The 27,326-nt window shown below is 45.1% G+C and overlaps 1 protein-coding gene across 2 annotated transcripts in view; it reads left to right on the top strand.

Moving 5' to 3' along the window:
* Nucleotides 1-18,087, top strand: part of LOC126522398 (polynucleotide 5'-hydroxyl-kinase NOL9) — a 50,045-nt gene extending 31,958 nt beyond the window's left edge. For both annotated transcript variants that reach the window (XM_055066393.2, XM_050171146.3), the window contains exons 9-15: nucleotides 1,229-1,365; nucleotides 2,238-2,463; nucleotides 4,772-4,891; nucleotides 8,782-8,896; nucleotides 12,554-12,626; nucleotides 14,885-15,018; nucleotides 17,900-18,087. In XM_055066393.2, coding sequence (XP_054922368.1) covers nucleotides 1,229-1,365; nucleotides 2,238-2,463; nucleotides 4,772-4,891; nucleotides 8,782-8,896; nucleotides 12,554-12,626; nucleotides 14,885-15,018; nucleotides 17,900-18,007 — 913 coding nt within the window. In that variant the 3' untranslated portion in view covers nucleotides 18,008-18,087. The remainder of the gene's footprint in view (nucleotides 1-1,228; nucleotides 1,366-2,237; nucleotides 2,464-4,771; nucleotides 4,892-8,781; nucleotides 8,897-12,553; nucleotides 12,627-14,884; nucleotides 15,019-17,899) is intronic.
* The last annotated feature ends 9,239 nt before the right edge of the window (nucleotides 18,088-27,326 follow it).

Here is a 27,326-nt window from a genome sequence, read left to right as displayed (position 1 = left end):
TAGCCAACACAAGCCAAAGACAAATTTGTTTACAGTCACCAACTGATTTTTGCAGCTGCTTGATTTGAACATTGATCCGTGGTACGGCAATGTGGCAAGAGAGAGAGAGAGAGAGAAAACATTTATTTTTCATGAGATTGGGCGACTTCCTCGCAGGGTGGAGCCCTTAGTTCAGGGCCCCATTGGCTCGCGCCACTCCGCGTGCCCGCCGGATCAGCCGTCGCTGCTCTTGCGGGTCTGAGCTGGTCAGCGCAGTCTCCCAGGAGGAAGGTGAAGATGAAGGAATAGGGGAGTAGCCCAGAGGGTGTGGGCACTCCCAGGTGCAATGATATACTGTGGGCTTTGCTTCACAATAGGGACAGTATGAGGGATATTGTGTGAGGTGGAAGAGGTGAAGATAAAAGAAGCAGGGAAATGAATTAGTTTGAAGCTGTCGCCACGCGATGGCATCTTCTCGATTAAGGGAATTATGTGTTGGAGGGAAGTGTCTCCTCCTATCTCTGTAATATTGTAGAGTTTCAGTGTAGTTCAGTGGTTCTGTCGATGTGTCGTCTGGGTTGGACAGCTCTTCCAATGGCGCCCGGTTAGCTAGCTCTCAGGACACCTGGACACGCCTCTCTCCATGGTAATGAACGCAGTGTGGTAATAAATCATATCTTTGGTCGTCGCCACTTGGTAAAGGAGCGCTGGTTAGGCCTAACAGCCAAAGCAGACGTGGCAGTGGGTGCCAAACCATCACAGGAAGCTTGCTGCTCATCGGTGATCGCGCCAGAGAGCATGCACTTGGGCTAGACTGAGGGCCGCAAAAGTGGTGGGTGTGCCAAAACAAGTTCATCTGTGTGCATACAAAACAGTATGGGTTAAGCTCACATGTAGAAGAAAAATACCATGTTGAATTTGTGCAACATAGCATAAACTGCCAGCGTTGCGCAGTCACGGTCATACTTCATGGCATCACAATGGTGCACAAAGTAAAAATGTGCAGCAGTCCTGCAGCCTTGATTATCACAATTTTAAGAATGTTTCCAGAAAGGCTGGCACTTTCCTTGTCCAGTATTTGACCATGGTTCCCATACGGGCATCAAAATCTCAATTTCATCACCATTGTGGCCCGTGAGAAGATTTAAAATGGCTATAGTAGTATGACTTTATTACCTTTGTATTGAGTGTCTCTTTAGGTTATGCCTTATGACCGGTCATGCTAAATTACCCTTCATTGTGTGTGCAGGGCCTACTTCTTGGGTCACGTGAGTCCAGCCAGCCAGCCTGATTCCTACTGCACGGCTGTACGTGCACTCATTGACCATGCTCGCCAGGTGGCACCCAAAGCGCCACTTCTGGTCAACACTATGGGCTGGGTCAATGGCAAGTCTCATTTAGTAATGTCAGAGATTGGGCCACTAGTTCTGGGTGATTCAAAATGTAACAGCGGGATGTTGGAGAAAGACATAAACCGAAGAGCAGACAAGGACAAGCCTGTAGAAAGACAGTGCTTGTCGTATTCTGATCTTCAGTTTTATCTACTCCTCCAAAGTTGTCCTGTTACACTTTGAATCGGGCAAGTCTCACGAAGCCTTTCCTTACGTTCACTGTTTCCAGTCCACTGTACCACTTTTTCCCTTTACTGCTCCACTGTTTCAGTCCACTGTCCACTGTTTCCAATGTTGACAGCGTGAGTGCAAAGAGACTACAAGAAAAGCTGGTTAGTGAATTGTATGTTGGGTGAACCTGCTTCTTGATGCAAAGAAGTGACTGGTTGGGGGTAATGGACTAACGTTGTATTTTGTGCTTGTTGGTCTGGCGTCACGCAGAATTGAGTAGCACTGGAAGGACAAAGACAGGTACATAGGGACAACAGCACACAGCACGTGTGTTGTTGAACTGTGTACCTCTCTTCATACTCGTAGCACAGCTCAATTTCCCAGCTTGGGCACAAGTAATTCCTATCACTAGTTGCAGCTGGAAGTTCTCGGATCTTGTGCTGTTTAGACGCAGTGAAACCGGTCTATTCAGACTACTAGGAACTGTAGGTTTTTGTCTGCATTACAGCTCAGATTGAGTTTTTCTGCCCATTAAACAGTGAAAGAGAAGAGTGTGTACCTGTCTAGCCTAATTTCGTATTTGTCCTTAATGTCTTGCAAACACAATGCCTCTCTGGTTTGAGATGGCATTTTGGTTGCCCGCAATTCTTTATGTGGAGACATGGAACACACCTTGAGAACTACGTGATCATGCAGGGCTGGGCCTTTCGCTTCTGGTGGATACAATCCGGTGGCTGCGTCCGACAGACCTGGTGCAGCTGGTCACTGAGAAAGAGAACAACGATGTTCCTCTTCCACCACTGGACGACACACTGCTGCGATCGGCTTGTGGCTGGATGACATCACGCAGCGGCAGTGACTGCCTCTGGCCCCTGGAAGATCTCTCATGCCATGTGTTGCCTGGCACCACCTACAGGGGAAGGTGCGCAAATCAACAGGATTGATTATTATTTGTCATAAGCACCATGTGCAGATCATAATCCACTCCAGTTTAGTGAGCAGTGCTACTAGTGGAGGAAACTTCATGCACTGCTTCAGAAGGAGGCAGCAGTGTAGAGGAGAAATGCAAGGCACATAATGCAATCAGCATGTTCTGCAGTGGATTTAAAGCTGCAGTTCTTCCCATTTTTGAAGTGGCCCAAAACCACCCTTTTGGCTTGGTGAAAAAATGCATTCCACGGATAGTGTATGTTGCTGTGAACATCTCAGCCAAATTTCACACTCGTGTGATGTGTGGGGCTCGCAAGCAGAGTGCGAAGTGATCTTTTTTGGATGCACTCTTTTCAGCAGAGGCTTTGTCCTAACCCTTTCGTAGCTGCGAATGGCTGCCCCTTGATGTCAGCGGGCAGACTCCCATAGAGCGCTGACATTGGCCGATAGTTGACATCAATGAAGAAGCGCCTTTAGATCAGTGTGTCTTCCTGCTGTTAGTGTGTGTAGTTATTGACACAGTTTACTAAACAGGCTGATGTAAGCGAAAATCTGTGTTTTGAATTTTGATAAGAATTACATCCGGAAGAAGCCAACTATCGTCTGCTCACGCTCGGCCACATCCGCACAAGTAGGAATGAAACTTTGGCAAGAATGCTTATCGTTGTTTTAGCCGTCAGGACTCGCTAATTTCTACTAGTGTTGAACACTCCACAACCTCTAACCGTGTGAAACTTAAGGTCACATATATGCTTGCCAGCTTGTGCTCACTCCTGGCCAGACACCTTGGAAAACATCGCTTTGTAGTGAGCTATTGCTAACGTTCCAAATGTGCAATTTGGATGTGGCTACTCTCTGTCGGTTAGGTTGATGCAGAAAAAGCCAGTCTGCACCACGTAACACAGCCAGAATGGAGCACATGAGCCCAAGCGCATACTCCAACCCTGTCATACACACTTCAGTTAGTCACTACAGTTGCGTGTAGCTACGCCTGCTACGTTGTGTAGGTACCATGGCTACCGTGGCCTGCCTCGATGAGCCCATTTGCTGAACTTGCTGCGGCTCACTGAGGAGAACTGCATGCTCTAATTGGGCTCTGTGGGTGACGTGACTCCAGGTAGAGTGTAGCGCTTCAGGCGCATGGTGAGCCGGCCCATGTGCCAACATCTGACTGGAACAGGTTGTCCGCTTCCTGAATTGCACACCTTCAAGGTGTGCTGCCATCATGGTCAAAGCTCATAATGCGAGGAAACCTTTCAACGCAAGTTTCGAGTGCAGCATCCATCACTTGATGCCGATATAGTTCATCGTCTCCAATGTGCCAGATAGCCGGTAGCGAAGAAGGATACAGCATGCCAGTGATGCCAGATTCGCCTAAAATTTGCCCCTCCTGTATAGTTGAGCCCATTGAACGTAGCCCACAGTAGTGCGGTGATCAGCAATCGCCACGACACATTTGCTCATGTGTGCGATGAATGAGCAATTTTGGGTTTGGCGAAGGTGCAAACTCAGCACGCTCGTTTCAGTGCACCCAAACTGTAGGCCAGCATGCTGCCGGCCAGTTGAGCTATTGCACGATGCACTCTGCCCTAGTGGCTTTGGCGTGAGATAGGACATCTATTTCCGCACCAGCAGCTCCGAAGTGCACTGAACGCCACCGTTTACGCTCACTGCACCACCGCTCAAGCTGACTGCGCCAGTCTAGCATAACTACACCATGTGTGGCATGCGTCCCCTCATTTTTCCTTACGTGGAAACAATGTTCGTCTTTGTGGAAATAAGATGAGAACTTCATCTGTTTTTCTATTTTCTTTGCTGGAGTAGACTAAGAGCCAGCTCTTTGCACATGTCACTTCAGCTTTGCACAGAATACCTTGTACCATGCAGTGCATAGCATTCGTGTGTGATCAAAGGCCTGACATATGCCCTTTAACGAGTGGGCCTGTGTCCGTCCCGGGCCCGTGGCTTCAAGCCCGAGCCCGAGCCGGACTCGCGCCAAAAAACGCTTCAGATAGCCCGGCCCGTGCAATTCTCTAATTCTCGGTCCTCTATTCCTCTTCTTCAAGTGCTCTTGCCACGTGTAATCCTTTCTACAGAAATAAACAAACATTTTGCCAGACAAACCTGTCTATCTTATGCTCCATGGCCTTGACAGTTCTATGCTCACAATGGCAGCTCAGCAGCTGCGACATTCATCCACTAAGCGGATCACCAGTGCAGTTCCCAAACTTAGTAGCCTGGTGAAATGAATACTCATCGAGCGGCTTCCCCACCCCTTGTTCTCCTAAAACCTGGTGCAGGTCATGGGCACGTGCCAAGCGAGAGGCCATGGTCCTTGCGTACCTGGGACGGCAGGGCAACGGCAACGGTGCCCAGCTGCCTGAGACACCTTATTGGCTGTGGAACAACACACCACTGAGGTGCGTACGTCTGAGTAAATATATGAACCGCAAACCTGCCATATTTTAAGATTTTATCGCATAATGACTGATTTTTAACCTTTGTTTACAATCATCCCATTGAAGCAAATATAATAAGATTTTTTATTTGCGTATAGTTCGAGCACAACCAACTTCAAAACAGAGAGAAAGGAAGACGCAATTGCTGAATTAACTTTTTATGACCCAATTTTTCAGACCCTCTAATTCAACGGTTGTACCCATGCGGCAGCAACATCAACTGATAGAATCAATGTATAATGGCAACCGAACCTCCAACAGCAGTTACGTGAATATTGCATTAATAAACTTCATTAACATTTCTGCTTGTTTGTGGCACAGATCATTGTTGCTGCGAATATATAAAGCAAAGTGCCTGTTCACAGCATTTTTACAGAACAAAGTCTGCGAATCGTTAGTGAACAGTAAACATATTGAATAATCAAATAACATTTAGCATTTTTCGAGGAATTTGGTGTTTTTTGGCTTCCACTGTAGTGTTTTTTAAATTCTAAGGTTGGCAATTCTGGAATGGGCATGTTGGTAACCCTGCTGAACAGAACAGTGCAAGTGGAGGACTTTGCTTTGTCTGGTCCTTCCTCGTCTTCTGTTTGCTGTGTTCTATTCAGCGTGCATGAGCCTACGCTGACCTACGGCACCCCCAGTAGAACTTCTTGCGTCAAGTGTTCGTGCTATGCTAGCTCTTCGGGAATTTCAGAAGTGCAGTTTTCAACCACAAAGTGCACCTGTCTTTGTACCCCGTAAATTTTGAGCCAGCTGCAAGGCACACATTGGGGCTAACTTCTGCTCTGCGACACCCATAGAAATATATCATGAAAAGCCAGCAAACAGACACCAAGGAAAACATAGGGGAAATTACTTGTACTTACTAATTGAATTCAAAAAATGATAAAATATTGGCAATGAAAGTGAATGAAAAAACTACTTGCCACAGGTGGGGAACGATCCCACGTCTTCACATTACGCGTGCGATGCTCGATTTGTGTCATAATGTGAAGACGGGGGATCGTTTCCCACCTGCGGCAAGTTTTTTTACTTCCACTTTCATTGCCAATAATTTATCGTTCCTTTAATTAAATTAGTAAGTACAAGTAACTTCCCCTATGTTTTCCTTGGTGTCCTTGTTTGTTGGCTTCTCATGATATGATTAATAAAAAATTAGGCCCGTCGGTTAACTCCCTTTTTTCTCGTCCATAGAAATATAGTTATTTAATCCAGGGTTTGACAAAACATTGCCTGGCGAGGGGTGTACATTTCCTTCGGGATGAACAAACACTTTCCACAGGCAACAAAAAGAAAACAATAGTTATGAAGTTTCAGCGCTCATGCAGGTCTTGAAACATCGCAAGCTTTGTTTGTCTTTTTGTTGTTTATTTTCGAGAAAGTTGAGTTGATTTCCAATAATTCGACCCTAATGGGACTGATGAAACTGATCGATCTAACTGATGGGTCAAATTAAACAAGGTGCAGCAAGAAATGCGGGAACACACTGCTAATTCATTTGGCAGTATTTGCCGGAGTCTAGCTCGCCCCTGAGTCAAATGTGTGCCCACTTTCTGTGTGTCCACTGTTGCAAACCAACATATAAATGACTATTAAAGCGCCTAAACAAAGCAGAAAACTAACGCGCACCAGATTTTTTAGCAACAAAAATGGGTACTTCTAATATATTTTGCACAATGGCGGCCGATTTCCTAAAGTCAGCTACACAACACAGTTTTGTAAGGTCAGCTTTGCCGGAATACGTTTATGCTATGCGGTAAAGTATCCAAACGCCGTGAAGACGGTTTTGGTTTTCTATCCGATTGCATCACGCTGGCAATTTGCATCTTAATTTTTCTGGAAAAAAAAATTCGTTTATCATAGGATAAATACTGTAATCAGACATGGTGAGCTCCGAGGCCAAAAATAGGTGTTTTCGACTTGAGTTTTTTTTTTCTTTCCTTTCTCTTTTCTTTTTGAACATGTGTTCAACACATTTCCCCTCCCCTAACCTCTGCCGAGACGGACACTGCCACTGAAGGGGTCGCTATTGGGGCCACCATAGGGGCCAGGCGCATACATGCTTACTCGTCAAGTTTGAATTATCTGGTGAAGACCAATTTTCGGATCGAAATAACGAAAGGTTGGGCCCATAGAAATGCATGGGTGCTGACCAGGACCTTTGGTTGGGATCGGTATAACCGAAGTATTAAATTAACTGGAGTCGAATTAACAGAGGTGTACTGTATAATTATTGTAATGGAACGATCAAAGGGAGCTCCTCAAGGCCTGTGCTCACGAAACTTCATTAATTTAAGTGCCAACAATGATTGGTCGTTGCAATGGTCTTATCATGTTGATCGCCATCATGCGTGATTGGTGCTCTAGTGTTAGACAGTGAGGAAACCCTGTTAAGTAAGGGACGTTTTGTGAATGTGTGCTAATCCTCTTGTTTTGTTTCACGATCAGTCCTCCAAGTGTTTTAAATCTTAGTGCGGAATGGCTCACGTACAGACGACAAAATTGCATTGCTACTGAAAACACAGTTTGATGCATACCGCTTGTATGTTTGTTTATTTACCAAAAGAATAAAAATGCGCACATGGCTGAAAGTGCTGTTGAGCTTAGTGGCTGGCCAGCGAAGAGAGCACATATCTATTTAGACTAGTACAGCATTGTTTGAAAACTTTATTAGGCATTTGTTCAATAGGAAGAGATGAAAATTTAGCAAAGGAAGCAAAGCATCCATGTCACATCTTAAAGAGGTGCTCAAGTGCAGGTAATATTCAAGCAGCAAGTACGCGATAGGCGTGCCTTGTTTCACTGTTGCAACCAGTGTAGGGCAACCACATGGACAGAACAACGTGAAGTTGTGACAAATTTTTGTTGTTGCCTTTTCATCAAGTATTATTGTACACCCATAAAAAAAATTGCAAACCAATGTTTGTAATTGCAAGGCCAATCTTTTGACCAGTGCGTTCTAGATCTAACTTTAATGTGCTGTCTTCACCAGCGAAGAAACAGTCTATGTTGCCAGCCTTAAATGTTGTGGTGCCATCTGGTAAGTAGAAATCGAGAATACTTTCATAGCTCTCCGTGGCGTCCTAGGCCCACGAGAGCCAAGATAAACAGTTGATCTCAAGAGTAGCGACAGAATATCATCCGTGTTTTGCCCTCAGCAGGAGATGAGACTAAGTGAAAGCTGATTTTGTCACTTATTTCTTGTTGTCATGAACAAGTAGCGAGAACCATTTCAGATTGAAGCAGGCCGCCTGGTTGCTGCCATGTTGTTACTTGATCATGGTAACCAGTGGAACTCATCGTGCCAACTTCTGGAGGATGAGTAACATTTTTTTGGCTGGCCACAAACTTACAAAGCAACAAGCGGCAGGTTGCCCTCCACGATGTCCAAGCTTCTCTTAACTGGGTTGTTCTAATTTTATTATTTTTATTGTTTATTATTTTTTATTAATTACATTTGATTTATTTACTTGGATATATATTTTTTTTTGGGGGGGGGGGGGTAGTCTCCTCAAATCAGTTGTCCCAAAAGTTAGTTGTACCCTTTTCTGGGCAGCAGCGATGACCATAGGTGCAAGTTCACGTCTGCAGTCATCCAGTTCGTCTGTAGCTAAAGTGAGTGACAACGAACCCGAACAGTGCTAAAATTGAACTGGTTTAATTAACGTGGGGGCCCTGGCTTGTGACCAGGCATCATCTTCCTTGCCAGTGTGCAGGCTGAGCAAGTGTCAATGTTGAGCAGGGGTGTCTTCTTCAACGATGCATAAGCCACAGTCGCAAATTTGCATGGCTAGTGCTCAGATCTGTGTTCCTAATCCTTCATGTGGCACTTTCATGTGTTGGCACAGAGTCCCATGGTGTGCGATGGCTGTGCATGATTGTGACAACTCCGTTCCCAAGAAGGATCTGCTGTACTCACTCCGTGGCAGTATCGTGGCCCTGTGTGTCGTCCCCACTGACAAGGTGAGTGAGCATACAGGTCTCCCTGCTGAAACTTATGCGTCATGTTACTTTTGCACTGCCGTTAGCTCTGCATGACCCTCTAACTTAGGCACTCAATCCAGTCTTGAGTGACCTGAAACAAACATTGCAACTTTGTTCAAAAAATTTAAGTGAGAACAAAGCAGCCATAAGTGCATGTCTGCCTTGAAAGTTGATGGAATATCAATGCAGGACATGTGGTTGCAGCTGTGGTTGCAGTGATATGGTCTCAAAAACGTCCTGTGTGGATTACAGTGAACTCTCACTTGAGTGAACTTCAAGGGACCGAAGGAAATAGTTCACTTAACTGAAAGTTCACTAAACTGAATATTCACTAGACCAACATAAGACATGGCATACAGAGTCAAAAGTTTGAAGTGCAATTCACGGAGCAAAAGACATGGCACCCATAGTGTTATAAATGTGTGAAATGGAATTTGTACATATCAATGAAAAACACACCACGTGTGTCGTTTGTGTGCACACGTGGAACCAACGAGACTGGAAAGAAAAAAATGACGACCATGCCACGACTAGCCGGTTGGAAAGAAACACACACCACGTGGTTTGTGGTGTGACAGATTGCCACTTTGCTCTAGCAGCGTTGTAAGCGCTAGCGATGTTACTTTGTTCATGGCCTCCGCGATCACATGCTTGCTCGTTTTGTGCGGGCGATCTCGGAGGCCATGCCTCGTTGCCATTCGTTTTCCGTGCCGCCGCTTTGCCCCAGGAGCGCTGGAACTGATCGTAAAAATAAGTCTTGGTCCTCTGAGCGAGTTCGTTAAACTGAAATATTGACTCTTCCGAAATTCATTTAAGTGAAAAATTTTTGCATAGAATCTACAAGAAAACCGCCGGAAATTTTTTAAAAGTTATGTTATTCTGAAATATTCGATAAACCGACGTTCGTACAACTGAAAGTTTACTGTATAATGATGAGTCAACTTACAGGGTCCCTCACCAGGTCTGGCCATTTTGAGCTGACAAGCGCAGGGCATACATTGTGCAATAACAATCGTGTCTACAAAGTATTACATCGCTACGTGGCGCGGAATGATCTCAAATTTCAAACCGAACACCGTTTTTCCTTCTCCTCGCGGCCGCCACGCTCCAAACTGGAGGATGACATACTCGTGTGCTTGCGCCTACGTAGTCGTGTCCGCAGTGTGACGTCGCTCGTGGTGATACATGACTTCGAGAATTATTCAGCATAACATCTGTTATCTGTGTGATCTGTTGCTTGAATTGATGAATTGAAGTTTAGAGAAATAATAAAACACACAAACGAATGTCTGCATGTTGTTTTGTTTTACTTCGCACCGAAGCAAGAGAGATGTTCTTCCACTTGTCTGCTTGTTCCCACAGTCGTGCGGTCATGTGCATAGGTACCGAAACTGTGCCATTTTCTACCGTGCTCCAGTGCATGATCATGCTTTGCGGTCCACTTGTTCTGCCTCAGTATTCGTGTAGCGCTGAATTTTACGGCTAGTCATGTTTCCTTGTGCACAGCGCGCAAAATCGTGCGCTATGCGAACGAGACAACAGCTCGTGCACGACGCCGTCAGCGGCAATGCGTAGCGCCGGAAAAAGTTGAGGAGAAAAAAATGAAGGTGGGGCCTGTGACATATGCGTCACACAATCCTCGAGGTCTAGTATGGGAGAACGCAGGGAACGAATTTCGCTTGTGAAGGCTAGAGGGGGCGAGTGGAGCCTTGCTTGGCAGTGGAGCCTGCCTGCTGAAATCATGGGTTCATGGCACTGAAATATTTCTATCTCGGCTATTAATGAGCCGATTTGAAAATTTTTTGTGACAGAATGCTCCCTAGAGGACACGTAACAACTTCCAGCGTATAACTAAAATTTTCTATGGGGCCTGGTGAGGGGCCCTTTAAGAGTATTAGGGCTATGACAAAAACAAACATATATAATGATATGCATTGACTGCATGTCGGATACAGTGATGAAAATTTTGCCTTATAGACGGCGTTTTCCGTGCAGACTAAGAAGACTGAGCAGACTGAGCAGACATGCAGACTGAGCAGACATGCAGACTGAGCTTGAAATTTATGTTACGAAGTGACGAACAATGCCAAGATGGGGTGAAAAGTTTACCTATGCAGGTTCATATCTTCTGCCATTACCATGCTGCACATCCTGCCTGTGCACCAATTGTGAAGCCACGGAGAGTGTTGTGAGTTACCACAGTGCGCCACAAGATGGTGGCAGCTGCTTCATGTACAAATTGCACGTCGCCCCCGATCGTCCTTCATACGTGTCCAGAGAAGAGAGAATTTTTAAAAAATGCGAAAAGTGAGAAGCGAAGCAACAGCTGGCACTCGCCCTTTCTAAAATCTCTGTCTCTCCGCGAGTGCAGAAATGCTCTGCGGAAGTATCACCGAAGCAGCAGACAGCCCAGTTTGTAGAAGATGGTGCCAACAAAATGCAAAGCTGTGTCGCCTAAGACGAAACTGCAAGTTTTGCAAGACTCAAAGTATGAACTCATGCAGTCGACGATATTGACAATTCTGAAAATTGGGAGTGCCACGATATGAAGGCTGGAATCAGTGGCGATGTCAATCAACGGAAGGAGGGTTAGGGACCCTTTTCCACCATAAACAACTGTTTCAGAAAGGTGGGCTTTGTGCCCCAAGGCGAAACCCCCCATGATAGTAAAACCACGACAGTGGAAGCCGCTGACGTTACCAAGCTCTGGGAGCTTGTCGCTACTGACGATGACACAGATGTTGCTTCGATGGCGGAATTTCTTAATGGAGATAGTGCTGCCTGGTTCTGCAAAGAGGTTTCTGAGGAAGCAATCGTTGTGGTGACAGATGGCAGCAACAACATCAGCAGCAGTGATGAACGAGATTGACAATGACTCGTCTTTGATCGCAACCCCTGGAGCCCTGGACTCCTTAATACATTTAAGACTCTGACATAATCTTGATGATCCCCCAATTTTCCTAGAAAATGTTGAGAGAACTGCTGTGCCATGTGAAGAACCCCTTGAGACTCCTGGACAGTGCTAGAACACTACCCCGCAATCTTAAAAAGCATGCTACTTACGCACAGCTTCACAAATACACAGTCTGCAATTTCATAGGCAAATAGGGCAAACAAGACAGTGCTGGTTTTGTGAGCCTGCTGCAAGGTGACCTTGACTGAGTTTTTGCTTCTGGCACATTTTTCATGCATTTGCTTCACACTCCTTCAAATCTTGAAAATAGCACACATACAGCATAATGGGGCTGTCAATGAAGCAAAGAACACACCACGGTGCATGGGCACCAATGTTTCAAGCACTGCATGTCTACCAATGTTGTGGTGCGGTGCATGAGATGAGCTCAACGAAAAACTGTTGGCACTCGAATCCAAACATTAATGAATTTTAGCTTGTCTGCAAACTTTGCATAGGAGTTGGAGCACTCGACTTGAAATCGCATGATCGTTGGTTCGATTCCAGGTATAGTACTTGCTTGGTGACAGTTTTGTTTTTGTCTTTACACCACTCCTGAGTAAAAGAGTAATGAACGAACAAACATAATGAACAACTTAGCCTGTAACTGCTGCTTGTATAGTAGAAGTACCTGCCAGTGTCATTTTTATGTATTTTCTTTTTCTTTCCACATGCCTCGACAGCTCCTGGAAACGGAGAACCCCTCTTACCCCAGATTTATCGATAGCTGCGGCCCATACGAGTGCCTTGGATATGGTGAGTCTTTTTTCGCCGACTGCACGATGACCAAATGAATTTGTAAGACGGGTGTTGAAGTTTTTTATTAAACAGGAACCCCTTGGCACTGGTCCGTTGAAGTAATGGCAGCCATCATCGAGCTCCTACAGTGTTACGAAGTGAATTTGCCACAACGTCTAGCAGATTATCAGGCTTGACTTAAAAGAAGTGTGGTTTTAGTGAATAGTACATTTTGTAGTGCATTTAGATTATCAGGCCAGAGGAAACTATAGTGTAAGTCAGTCTGTCATTTGCTGTAATTAAATTTCCCTTTCTCTCTCTGGAAGTATCTCCTAAGCTGATTTTTTGCAGATTAGCCAAGTATTTCAGTGGAATATTTGCAGGAAGAAAAGTTCACCAACGATTACGATACTCCCTAATGCGAAATTCGAGCACAGCTCTACACATACTTTTATTTCGCCATATATTGGCCAGCACGGACAATCTGTCTCGTTCAGCACGTTGCAAATGGAGCTAAGTGTGGCACGACTGCCTCGCTAATCGGGAGATCACGAGAGGCAGCCCGAAGGTGACGCGTGGGCATGATTTACAGCAGGCACCACAGACAGACTCATGCTCACGCAGCACTTTATTTCCGTATACGTCATCGGTGAGCAGACGGCACACGCTACTCTGGTGCCGTCGCATAGCCACAGAGCCCGCCTTGCACAGCACTACGCTTTTATTCTCGTGCTTTCACCGTACTCTCCTCCTCCACTTTCTGCCTTATGGTTCCGCTGCACCCTCCTCCTCCACATTCATCCCCCGCTGAACTCCTTATTCGCTCTTTCGGCATTCACTGTGCTTGTTTGCTCAGTTATGCCAAGGGACACCGACACTCAATGCAGGAATGAGCGCCTGACAGCTGCACTCTAAAAGGAAATAGAAAAATTTATTTGTATTTCCTGTGTCTCATGTACTAATGTACTCCCTTGAGCAAAGGTATACGGACCAGGGATTCCAGGATAAAGGCGATTTTCTTCTTCGCCTGTGAATGTAAAGTGAGGACTGCAGTCCAATGCACTCATCAAATTCTATTTGGAGCTCTAAATTAAAAATAAATTCAGTTTTTTTGGCGAGACTCTGGTCCATATATTTTGGTCATGGTTGTACGCTCTTTGTCAAACCTATAAGGGCTGCGTTGCATGCGACCACCATGCTGACTACAGGCTATTTTAGAGAGTTCCTGTGGTGTGCCATAACTTCCAGCGCCCTCGGGAATGAAAAGTACTCTCATACTTGCAATCCAGAGGTTTCAGGAGCACCACGGGAACCACACCACACAACTGAACAACATACAGGGCGACAATTGTTCAGTTATATGGAATTTTTAAAAATTGTCTGTGGGAGATAACATAATTTTTTACCTTGAGCTGTATTATTCGAAGAGGCGGACATTACTGGCATCAAAAATTGAAACACATGTTCAACTAATTAACAAAGAATGTACTAATGGACTTTTTAATTATTTACGTTACGGCACATATTGCAATTTCTGAATTATAGCCGGTGAGCTTGCGAGACGTATCCACTTAAAATGAATTCTCAGGATGACAAAAAGTATTGTGCATTCTGCCAGAAGTGACAACAGGGAACCAAAGTTATTATCCCATGTGTAATGCGGAGAAGTGCGTAGTAAAAGAGGAAAGAAGGGTTTATGCGGCATGCAGTCTGCTTTTTTGGCTACACATGGCCATTATGTGGCTTGGAACCACAGGACCAGCCTGGCTGGCATGTGTGTCACCGGTTTATGATCACTAACTCCAATTTTCAAGATTTGCCAAAATAACTTGTACACAAACCCTGTGCCAAGTCACCACATTCCATGTGCATTTTGAAGTATTCACCTTAAAAAAGGATATAATTGGCGATTTGTTGCATGCTCAAGAAATTCTGGCATGACATTGTAGTTACAGGGTTGGAAGCTATCTGATCAAGCAAAGGAAGGAAAAGGGGGATAGAAAATTTTTGTGGCGGTACTTCTTTGAGCTGTTGAAGGGCTAGAGATGGCTCAAACTATAATCTCAACTGCAGCTGTTAGTGTCGCTTATACATTATTGTAGTAGCTCTGTAGTAGAACCAATTGTTCAGTGTATCAACTTTTGTACAAACTTGTGGGCTCTCCAGGTATGCTTTCTGTCAAAACAAAGTTGGACATACCTACATATGTACATCACTTTAGCGCAGATGCAAGAGGTGAATTCAGTGAAGAGGCCAGCAGTGTCTTTTCATTGCAGGTCTCGTGCGCGCCATTGATCCCTCAGAGCACCTCTTCTATGTTGCCACCCCTGAGCCACCAGAGCGGTTGGCAGAGGTCAATGCCCTCATCCGTGGTGACATTCATTTGCCAGAGTCCTTGCTCAGTATTCAGGTACAGCTGTGCAGAACAGATTCAAGTGTTCTTTTTCTCTCTCCCTCCTTGATGGTGCATCAAGTAATGCTGACTGTTCGTTTATGAGCGTAAAATCCTTCTAGAAATTATGAGTGTAACAGGGCAGCAATTTTTGCCCTTACAATCTGATTACAGCCATTACTACCCAAACTGTTTCCTGGTGCTCTTCCAAATTTGAAAATGGTACTTGATATTCAATAATATAAGGAGTGTTCGAACAGTGATATTTTGTATAAAACTGAATTCCAGATATATTCCTGCTTTTTAATATAGAAAGAAACCTGGAGGACAAAGGCAGTATAAAGAAAAAAATGTTTTTCTTCAATACACACAACTTTGGACGTCCATTCAACAGAGCAGCTTCCAAATGAGTAAAAGGTCAAAGGTCACTATAGCTTTTGGGGGCTTACTGTAGGAACTTGAAATGGTTGGTTGACCATGTGCACAGCCCTTTTGCCGTGGCAGCAAGGCACCAGCTATTGCAGCGAGCCCATATATTTAGCTTTAATCATATACTTGAAGAATTCAGATGTCAAACTTTCCGATCAAATACTTTCATTTAGAATGAAAGTACTATTTGATTTGTATTTAAAATTTTAAATGTTTGCACACCCCTGTATAGTATACAATAGCGCTCAATTTTGGCAGTGTTGATCAAGTGCGGCCACATTTCAGATAGGAGAAGGGAGGGAGGGGGGGTTGCTAGGCCTTCATTGCCGTCCTTCTGGCTCCGGCTCTGGAGCGAGAGTGGCTTTCACTCCTGCTTCAGTGCTCCTTACAAGTTGCCTCTTTGCACGGTGCTAGTCCACTAGTGTTCATGGCTGTCAGATGTACAGTTGCCTATAAAAGTTTATGTATGTGAGATCTGGGAAATAGCCAAATGTTTTCGTAGCCTGGGCACGCAGCTTTGTTTTACAATTTCCAACCTGTACTGGTGTGCACAAATAGCGTAGTGTTGTAGTACTGGCACGGCTGAACGCGGCCGCACAGGCCCTATCTTGAAAGTGATCTGTAGTGGTTACAGAGTTCAGGCATGCCGAGGGCTGATGGCTTCGTGTGGGCTGTGTTCTCATCGCTTAGTACTTAGTTCACATTGAAGTGAGAGGCAGCTAGAAGGGCAACTGGCTCACTGCTGCTGCCCCGGTTCCTCACAGGAGCATTTGACAGCCAGTGTACGCAGTCATCAAGTGAGATATGTTCATGTTTGCCTGTGTGAGCGTGACACCATGCTGGTTAACCAATTATGAGTTTGAGGAACTGTCCATACGATTTTTCTCAAAGTTCGGAATAAAAAATGAATAGCACAATTATAATGTCTTTAAAAAATTTTTTATATTTACTTATTGGCTCGCAAATTACAATGCTGTACTACATCTAGCACACTGGACGAATGGAGTTTAAATGGCCAAGGTACTTGTCATTGCGCTCCTACCTCCATGTATAAAATCTTCGAAGCACCCTTTTTTGAGGCACAAAATGCCTGTGTGCTTCTCACATCACCGTGATGATCAGGCATGACAGAATGAGCATCACAGCTGTTTTCCAATTTTTTTCGGGGCAGTGACCGTGACCGTCCATCATGAGCATCCCACCACACATATAGCAACGCCCACAAGGCGTGGCAACGGCAACACCAACATTGCCAGTGCGACGAAGGTGTTTTCAATAACGATACTTTAGTGAAACCATTTTGGCAGAATGTTGTTGCAGGCTTTGCTAACCTACACTAACCATAGATGTCGTTCATGGCGAAAGCACCGGTGTTGTGTCATCACTTTCCTCTTCATCCTTATCTTGAGCTGGTTCTGGCTGCGCAATCACAATATCGATATCCTCTTCTATGTTGCACTCTCAACTGCATCCAGAGCATTGCGCAAGCGACAAAACGGCTTCCTTCCGAAGGAAATCTCTGTGTCCATGCTGGAACACAACTAAAAAAAAAAGTGACGATTCGTGACTGCTAACACCTTCTGTACTATATCAAGTACACCAAATCTTGAATGCATGTCTTGTTCTTTGAAATGAAGCCACAGATTCAACAGTTTCTTTCTAACATGCTCAACATATGTACTGAACACTGTGAAAGAACAATGAAAGTGTATAGAGCAAGTGAGCAGAAATGAATCAAAAGCCAGTACACATCACAATTAATCACGAGTCCACATTTTTGTTGGAATTAGCATGAAATTTTTAGATATAAATTGAACAGTATATTTTACCCTGTGTTACGGTGTTGTGGGCGCCCTCTGGGTACAAGGAATGGAAATAGCCAAAAGGAAATATTCACCTGTTCAAGACGTAGGGATATGAAACCATGTGTATTAGTTATAGTACAGTGGGCGCTAATGGGTTAATTTAGTTAGAAAGCCAATGTTTACAACTTTATATGGCCAATAAGACTACTATCCTTATTTCGTGTAGCTGTCTAATAATTTGCTATTGCAATCGGTGCTTCTCCTTATGGGCAAAACTGCAACATTTTGATAGTGACCCGAGAAATTAATGAGAGACATCTGTCATAAAAAAAAAAAGACCGGCTCCACACCTGTGCAAAATTTGTGCAAAATGATCTAGACATAGGCTAACCAAAAGGATTCGAAAGCATCAGAGAATATGTTCAAGCGCTGACACACAAATGCACGACACAAACCAAGCTGACGAGCACGGCTCATTTCTGGCAAGGAAAGCACAAGAAGCTGTGGCCTAGAGAAGTATGGCTTGTCTTTTACAATATTAGTACAAACAGCTAGAGCGAGTGTAGTTTGGGCTTGCAGTTAAAGTGTTATAGTGTCTGTCATTGTGTCATCGTGAGAAAGTGCCTTAATTTAACATTTGTTTTGTATTCCCCATGCCTTGTCAGGCGCAGCTGTTGCAGTGCGGGTGGGCGCCTTATGTGGCTAAAGCGTCGTCCGAACCAGACCACAGCAGCGATGATGAGGAGCAGAATGACGATGCTTCCTGCTCCTGAAGGGATGTTCCCCCTTTCTTTTCTTTTTCTTTAATTTCTTCACGCAATAAAAGATGCAGGACAGGCTGCCAAATTTTCAATTTCGCATATGTGTCCACTTCATGAGTGTCATGTGGTTACCCGAGGAGAACATGAAGACAGTGACGAACACTTGGTGATGAACACTCCAGCATGCCTACACAAGAGAAGTATATTCATTCTGTCACATGCATGGTGATGCAAGGCATTGCATTGCATGGTCAGAGTTTGCCGAAGAGCGAAGGGGTCTTGACGATTTGAAACATAGAGCCGCTCTGTATACTAACATGCAGCTACGTTTCAAGATATTTTGGCTACTCCAGGCAAAGGCAAATTATTTCGCCCCTCTTCGCTCTGGTACCAAATTTATAGAGGTGCACAAATGTTCATGGTTCACAAGCGATAATGGAAGAGAGAATAGTCTAGAGGAATCTGAAATCCCACAAATAATGCCGGAAGAAGTAAAGAAAGCCTTGGGAGCTATGCAAAGGGGGAAGGCAGCTGGGGAGGATCAGGTAACAGCAGATTTGTTGAAGGATGGTGGGCAGATTGTTCTAGAAAAACTGGCCACCCTATATACACAATGCCTCATGACTTCGAGCGTACCAGAATCTTGGAAGAACGCTAACATAATCCTAATCCATAAGAAAGGTGACGCCAAAGACTTGAAAAATTATAGACTGATCAGCTTACTGTCCGTTACCTACAAAGTATTTACTAAGGTAATCGCAAATAGAATCAGGAACACCTTAGACTTCTGTCAACCAAAGGACCAGGCAGGATTACGTAAAGGCTACTCAACAATAGACCATATTCACACTATCAATCAGGTGATAGAGAAATGTGCGAAATATAACCAACCCTTATATATAGCTTTCATTGATTACGAGAAAGCGTTTGATTCACTTGAAACCTCAGCAGTTATGGAGGCATTACGGAAACGGTGTAGACTAGCCGTATGTAAAAATACTGAAAGATATCTATAACGGCTCCACAGCCACCGTAGTCCTCCATAAAGAAAGCGACAAAATCCCAATAAAGAAAGGCGTCTGGCAGGGAGATACGATCTCTCCAATGCTATTCACAGCGTGTTTACAGGAGGTATTCAGAGACCTGAATTGGGAAGAATTGGGGATAAAAGTTAATGGAGAATACCTTAGTAACTTGCGATTCGCTGATGATATTGCCTTGCTTAGTAACTCAGGGGACCAACTGCAATGCATGCTCACTGACCTGGAGAGGCAAAGCCAGCAGTTTACGATAGGTAGCGAGGCACTGGAAGTGGTAAGGGACTACATCTACTTAGGACAGGTAGTGACCGCGGATCCGAATCTTGAGACTGAAATAATCAGAAGAATAAGAATGGGCTGGGGTGCGTTTGGCAGGCATTCTCAGATCATGAACAGCAGGTTGCCATTATCCCTCAAGAGAAAAGTGTACAATAGCTGTGTCTTACCAGTACTCACGTACGGGGCAGAAACCTGGAGGCTTACGAAAAGGGTTCTATTTAAATTGAGGACGACGCAACAAGCTATGGAAAGAAGAATGATAGGTGTAACGTTAAGGGATAAGAAAAGAGCAGATTGGGTGAGGGAAAAAAGGCGAGTTAATGACATCTTAGTTGAAATCAAGAAAAAGAAATGGGCATGGGCAGGACATGTAATGAGGAGGGAAGATAACCGATGGTCATTAGGAGTTACGGACGATTCCAAGGGAAGGGAAGCGTAGCAGGGGGTGGCAGAAAGTTAGGTGGGCGGATGAGATTAAGAAGTTTGCAGGGACAACATGGCCACAATTAGTACATGACCGGGGTAGTTGGAGAAGTATGGGAGAGGCCTTTGCCCTGCAGTGGGCGTAACTAGGCTGATGATGATGGTGATTATGACAAATGTTCAAAACTTTCGAATAACAAATCAAAATAGTGTCATATTTGCTCCAATCTTAACGTTGAACTGTAGTCATGTAAATACGAATTCTTTTCTAATATGTTAAAAAATCTAATCTGTGCACAATCAAATGTAATATTAGACCAAAGTGCAATAAATTTCATCCCTGTGAGCATAGTATTAGAGGCATAAAACACAAGAATATATGTAATGGAGCAGGCTACATTGGTCGGGAAGCCAGACCCTACTGGCTACATAGTGATCATTCTCACTCTCTAAAGAGTCCTGTGTTATCCAGACGAACTGCTTGTTTATTCCCAAGGCACCATTTGTGTTTTTCATAAAGAACGCGTCACAATTTTCAATATATTGACAGAAACTTGCTAAGCTTATAAATACTGCTGGGGCGTGAACATATTTTTATATTAATTGTAGAAACAGCTGCTCATTTATGAAAAATATTTGATTTGATTCTGGTACTCTCTGAATTTGTCTTAATTAATGTTCACGCACCCGTACAAATTAGGTTTATAATACTAAAATTTTTAATGTAACCTTCTGTTGCATATATTGGTAATTGTAATGAGAAAAACATGTGGGTTTCTTGATGTCAGTTAGGGAGGGAATAAAAAAAAAGCAAGATAAAGTCTAATTTGTATCCAATGGGGAATTTAACATTGTGGTTTGTCCTCGTCTCACTGGCACAATGCAGTGTTGCGAAGTGCACGGTTCCTGTAAGTCGACATGGTGTTTTTCATAAGGCCTCGCCTCTGTAGATCAACACCGCAGAAGTTTTATTGTTTCCGGAAAAAAAATGAAATTATGGGGTTTTACGCGCCAAAACCACTTTCTGATTATGAGGCACGCCGTACTGGAGGACTCCGAAAATTTGAACCACCTGAGGGTCTTTAACGTGCGCCTAAATCTAAGTACACAGGTGTTTTCACATTTCGCCCCCATTGAAATGCGGCCGCCGTGGCCGGAATTCGATCCCGCGACCTTGTGCTCAGCAGCCTAACACCATAGCCACTGAGCAACCACGGCAGGTGCTCCTGAAAAACGGAACATTTTACTGATGAAGGTGCACATTTTTTAGAGCTGGAATGTCACTTCGCCTAAATAACTGGTTTTCTTCACACAAAATGTTTGTATCGCATCGACGGGAGCTGCTTTTTGTCCCATTTGCAATGTAGTCTTCAACAATGTACAAGATGAGCTTCGTCAACAACTGTCAGCCATACCCTCTACGGTGGCTGTAGTGTTGCTAGACAAGAGCTCACAGGTTCGATTGCTGCCCAAATTTCGACGACGGTGTTATGTCAAAAGACTCGTGTGCCATGGAAGTTTTAGCTCAGGGACTGCGATCTAAATACATAGTAATGTAGAAATTGCTTTTCTCGACAACCACTGCATCAAATTTCATGAGGTTTGCTGCATATAAAAGTAAAGAATTTATTGTGTGTAGTGACTGTATGGAAAGCAGATCCTTTATTTAGGGCATTCATTCTTAACAATTCCAAAATTTCGATAAACCGAATTAGCAAGTTAACAACTTCATGACTCGGCAATGAAAACAAACGATGTCACAATTCTGTCAATGACACCTAATAATACGTCTAAATACCCCTGTAAATATTTTAACTAATTCATGTAACCCATAAATTGTATTGAATTTATTTGCTTTAGATGCTCTAACAGATGCAGTTTACAGAACGGCAATATCTGTTTTTGGTGCAGAATTACTGATGTGTAAACTTCGCGCTTCTATTTTATGAAACAGGAATTTCCAGTAGTCTTTGTAGATTTCAGGTCTTAATAAAACAAATTATTTCCTATATTCATTTTAATATTAATATTTTACTCTCAAATACAGCGAATGTCATTCAAATCGGTCCAGTGGTTGTCTGCATTTTACATGTATTTGAATAGAGAAGACAGAGTTGGCACCGAGTTAATGCTTCCTCTTAAGTTTAGAAGACACCGACCGGCCGGACAGTCGACGATCGCGTGGTGCTGTACTATTTATCGTGTATGTACTATTACTGTCACATTACTAACCGAAAGTTTAAAGAAAAGCTAACCCAAATCCTGAGTTTCAAGTTTCACGTGCTAAAACCGCGATCTCATTCCGAGGCACGCATTCTGATCACATCCTCGGTATTGTTTAACGTGCACTTAAATCTAAGTGCACGAGCGGTTTTGCATTTATTCCCCGTCGATCTGCGGCAAAGAACATTTCCCGCAAGGGTAACAGCTCCAGGAAAGATGACGTGAGCAGCGTGTGTGGCAGGAACAAAATGGTTGTCTAAAGGGCGTGGTCCTCTGCGATGTCAAGATCATGCAACCATGGAAACAGCTTCGCTGGTCAGAATTGAAGACCAACGATCCTGCTAAGTCCGATTGTATGCCTGGTCGCAAAGATCATAAGTGGCGAGTATAACTGCAGTCTGGAGCGGTTTGTGTAGATATGGGAAACGTGATGAGAGTACTCTATTATAATATACGTTTTTTTTTTAACGGGTAGGTGGTGGTGGTGGTGGTGGTGGGGCGGGGGGGGGGGGGGCGATACACGGTGACACAGCTTATGTTCAAGGCGAACTTCCGCTTGAAGCAAAGTGGACAATTGGACGAATTGGTTGACGCTCTCCAGGGATTTTCAATTGCCCCTGTCTTGTGCTACCTGATTCCAGCTAGCGCTTTCAATTTCCTCATTCAATCACTCCACCTAATTTTCTGCCGTCCTCGATAGCGCTTCCCTTCCCTTGGCACCCATTCTGTAACTCTATTGGTATATGGCATTACATGCCCCCCCCCCCCCCCCCCCTCTTTCTTTTCTCTTAATGTCATAGAACATCAGCTATCCCCGGTTGCTGTCTGATCCGCACCGCTGTCTTCCTGTCTCTTAACGTTACGTCTAACATTTTTCGTTCCACCGCTCTTCGCGCAGACCTTAAGTTACTGTCGAGCTTCTGCGTTAGCCCTCAAGTTTCTGCCCATATGTTAGCACCGGTAGAATATGCAATGATTGTAAACTTTTCAACGAAAGTGGTAAGCACCCAGTCAGGATTCGGTAATACCTACCTCATGCGCTCCACCCACTTTTATTCTTCTGGATCGAATCCCGGCCACGGCGGCCGCATTTCGATGGGGGCGAAATGCGAAAACACCCGTGTACTTAGATTTAGGTGCACGCTAAAGAACCCCAGGTGGTCGAAATTTCCGGAGTCCCCCACTACGGCGTGCCTCATAATCAGAAAGTGGTTTTGGCACGTAAAACCCCATAATTTAATTTTTTTTAATTCTTCTGTAATTTTCTTCTCGTGATCAGGTACGTTCCCCAGTGAGTAATTGACCTAGATAAACGTACTCCTGCACAGACTCTAGAGGCTGACAGGCGATCATGAATTCTTGTTCCCTTTCCAGGCTATTGAACATAATCTTTGTCGTATGCGTAGTGATCTTCAACCCCACTTGAGCCGATGCTGCGCACGCTTGCACATACTGCGTTACCTAAATCGTCGAGCCGACTTGCCCCCAGTGAACCTCTTGTTGTGGAGAAGCCAGATTTACGTGTTACTCACAAAGTTCAGCGAAGTGTCGAATGGCGTAGCTTTCGAAAATTATTTATTAACGCTCTAGCATTAGAGGAGTGTCAAAGTGGAGAAAAAAGTGTATGTGGGTGAAGTGTGGGAAGCAGGTCACGTGGTAGAGGTAGAGATGGGAGAGCTTAGAATAGCGTGCGTGCGTGCGTGCGAATGTATGTATGTATGTATGTATGTATGTATGTATGTATGTATGTATGTATGTATGTATGTATGTATGTATGTATGTATGTATGTATGTGTTATTACAACTGACGGTAGTCAGTTGTAATAACACATACGGGCCATCGTCAGTTGCAATTCGCTCCTCGATGAGGCAGGACGTGTGTGGAGTGAGCTCTTGAACAACACTTTGCAATATGCTGAACGCGCTTTAACTCATGAATTCGCGGCATGTAATGCTAGCGCATTTCTTTCGAATTTACCGCTAGATCGCCTCTGAATCTTTATTTGATTCACTTATCACCGTACAATTGAGTGGTGCGTTGGCCCGGGTCGTGGCGTCATAACTTGTATTATTCGTACATGTGATGAGATGAACGGTATGCATATGACGTAAAAAGAGAAGGACGAATTACAAGCCTGATTGTGAAAGAGGGAACGACGTAGTACGCTGTAACTGCTTTACGACGACGGAAAAGCGCCTTGGCAGGGCAAGAGGTAACACGTGTGTACACGCAACCGACCAATTGCCTCGTCTCCCTCTCTTTTCATCCCCTTCCTTATCTTTTGCACCTGTGGTCCCGCCCTCGGTTTCTACAGGCGCTTCCTTGCCGAGAAACTCCCCGCCCTGCTAAGGCAGCTCTTTAATTTGTGTCATGTGCGCGTGCTATAGCGGTGCCTGCGAACCGGTCAATCGGGCGAGTTCGTTTTTTTCATGCTGTACGCCCCGGCGTTGACGCACACTCACGGAAAAGAGGGCGGCAGAAGGGAGGTGTTGGCAACGTTTTTGAAGAACCCCGCCACTGCGCATTACTGTTCTTGCGCGCGTGGTGTGTGTGTAATTTGGACATTAGCAGCTCCTCCTTCTCGCGCCGGTAAAAACTGTACCGACATTGTTTCCAGACACGCGCTGAACTTTGGAGAGCAGAGGTGCATCACAAACTACCAGAGAACCCTACACTCATCCCTACGAAGTTTTCTCGAGCAGCGGCCACTCGTCTGCGTCGTCTCCACACATGCAAGGCGGTGACTCCAGAGTGGCACCACAGCATCGACCTCGCATTGGCAGGTAGATGACAGCCGATGTCCCCTCTGCCTCGATCGCGCCCCAGCGGGCCTGCAAAACATCATGCGGACTTGCCTTGGTCCCGCATCAGCAGCCCCAACAAGCTCTCAAAATGCTGCGAGGAATAGGCCGAGGAATAATAGGCCGCCGGATTTTGTACGCAGCCGGCTCCATCCTACTTCCGAACCGGATGCGCTGGTTCGGTTTTTTTGAGAGCATCTTTGTTTCATATGCGTGCGAGCCATGGAGGAAGGAAAAGGTTAGGAGGGAGCAGGCGCGCAACGCGATTGAAGTCAAACCTGGTGGCCCAACACGTGATCGCACGTCAAAGTGCGCGGTTGGTTTTAGTGTTTGTGCTCTGCAGGCAGAGCCACCGCAGGGCAGCTGCCGAACAAACGCGCACCGAATAAAAACTACTGGCATAGCTACTGGGCACCAAACGTTTCAGCAAAGCTCGATTCTTGCTGCGCGATTTCGACGCAAGAGGTCACGTGTTTGGCCACCACTGAGCAAATGTATGGGCTTCATGGAGCGTTCGTTTGGCAATACTGGCTGCGTCACATAATGATTTCTCCTCACTTTTTCCTTCCTCTATGGTGCAAGCAACCTCGGACACCTTATTTATATAGTTTTATTGAGGAGGAAATGGCGCTTGATTCTAACCAAGTGCCTTTTCCCCCTTTCTTCCCTTTCGCCCATATGACTCAGGTCAAGTGGCGATCCTATTCCTCGAATAATAAACGTGCTACCGTCACAATCATTATTATTTAGACAAATCTGCTGCATGAGCGCACAGTGCGCTGAAGGCTAGGGGTCGCGTCAGCCAATCAGCAACTAGAATCGGGGGCGTGTTCCTAGAAGGGAGCGGGTCTACCCCATCGTGCGCCAGTGTTTTTTCCGCGAAGTTCCCATTCAGTGGACGCTGCGCGGAGGGCGATTAGAGGCGAACGAATGGGGAAGCCCTCCTGCTGGTTCTCTTTTCTGGTTGGCTAAAGCGATCTCGTAGCTTTCGCTGCACTACGCCACGACCTCCTCTGTTTATAGAGGAGGTCGTGCGCTACGCGTAAGTGGGGAAAGGGACAAAAGGAGTAGGGGAGAAAGAACGGTGGGGATAGGGGAGAGGAGCCAAGCGGTAAGGCACGTTCGTGAAAGCGGCGTGGTTACAGCCGTCCGCACAAGTCGGCACCGTTAAAGTAGTCAAGCAGCGCCGAAAAGGCGTACTTGACTACTGAGGAATGCGCGCACAGGAACAGGAACACCCGGGTGCTGCACAACACTGTGAAGGTGCCCTCGCACGAGAGGCAGTAACGGCGCTATACTCTTCCCTTTCTTCCAGTAAAAATCACTCACATACGTGTAGGTGGTTGGGAGAACGCATAATTGTAGCGGCGCCCGGCCTTGGGAACTGCGCGGCTACAAGTCGCGTACGGTTGGTTACCCAAAGGGTAATTCATGAGAACTGCGCATGATGCAGTAAAGCCGCTTCTTTACTCGCGGTCGTTTCAATCCCCTGCATACTGCTATCAATAATCTTATACGTGCGGTCGGACAGAATTAAAGTTCTCCGCTCGACCACCTCGGTTCCAACAAGGAAGCCTTGTGCCCATGCGTATCTGTCAGCAAAGCACAGCGGCGCAGATGTCGTCACCATTTGCGGGGACGTGCGCAGGGGCACATATCGGCGCGGCTATATATATATATATATATATATATATATATATATATATATATATATATATATATATATATATATATATATATACTCGTTAATTGGGACCGCTCCTGGGCGAACTCTCAATAGTACGTCATCGAAGGTCATCCCTATTCAACTTGCCGAGCTCGTTTGTCAAGTTAAATTACATCCCTGTGTATGTCGCTTTGCCTTGTCAAGAAAAGGCAATTACTATAATTACTGTTCACCTGGCTAACACCATGTTTCAGGCGTAATCTTTCGATTCACATATCTTCATCGATAGAAACTGTTCGAACGCCGGCGAAGCACGAAGCGCGTGAATGAGCTGTCAAGTGTGCTTGAAAGTGACCCGTAGAAGCGCTCAATCTGCATCGAGTTTGGTCTGTACATCGCGGGACTACCTCACTCAGCGACCTGCAGCGAAGGCACAAGTACATGACAAGTGCATTTGTCAAGACCGGCGCGCCTGGCCACCGGCCTATATAGGCATTTTGATTTCTCGTATATAAGTAGCGGCCGCCTCATCAAATACTTTAGATCACGGGTCAGTATTGCGCTATCTGTCGCAGGCAACCTTTAGAAAATTGGTGCAGCTAAAAAAAGAAAAGCACCTTATATACGCCGCGCATCTGAATACCTCTGAAACAAAAGGGACCTAGCTGTTTCCGGCGATTTAAGTTCCGCCGATGAGTAAAGGAGAGCACACAGCGGCAGGAGGCCTACTTTTTTTTCTCTTTCTCCCAATGCGAATCGTCAACGTTTATCATTTGTCACTTGTGGCACACATGTAAACGCGGCTAATGCGACAGTAAAGGGTATACCTTTCTCTATGGGTATACATTGAGGTGTGGAAGGCAGTCTCACGCGGCGCCGATATACACACACACACACA

Source organism: Dermacentor andersoni, chromosome 6, assembly GCF_023375885.2.
Source record: "Dermacentor andersoni chromosome 6, qqDerAnde1_hic_scaffold, whole genome shotgun sequence".
Taxonomy (NCBI): domain Eukaryota; kingdom Metazoa; phylum Arthropoda; class Arachnida; order Ixodida; family Ixodidae; genus Dermacentor; species Dermacentor andersoni.
Note: the sequence above shows the minus strand (reverse complement) of the source record. Positions and strands in the feature narration are given on the sequence as shown.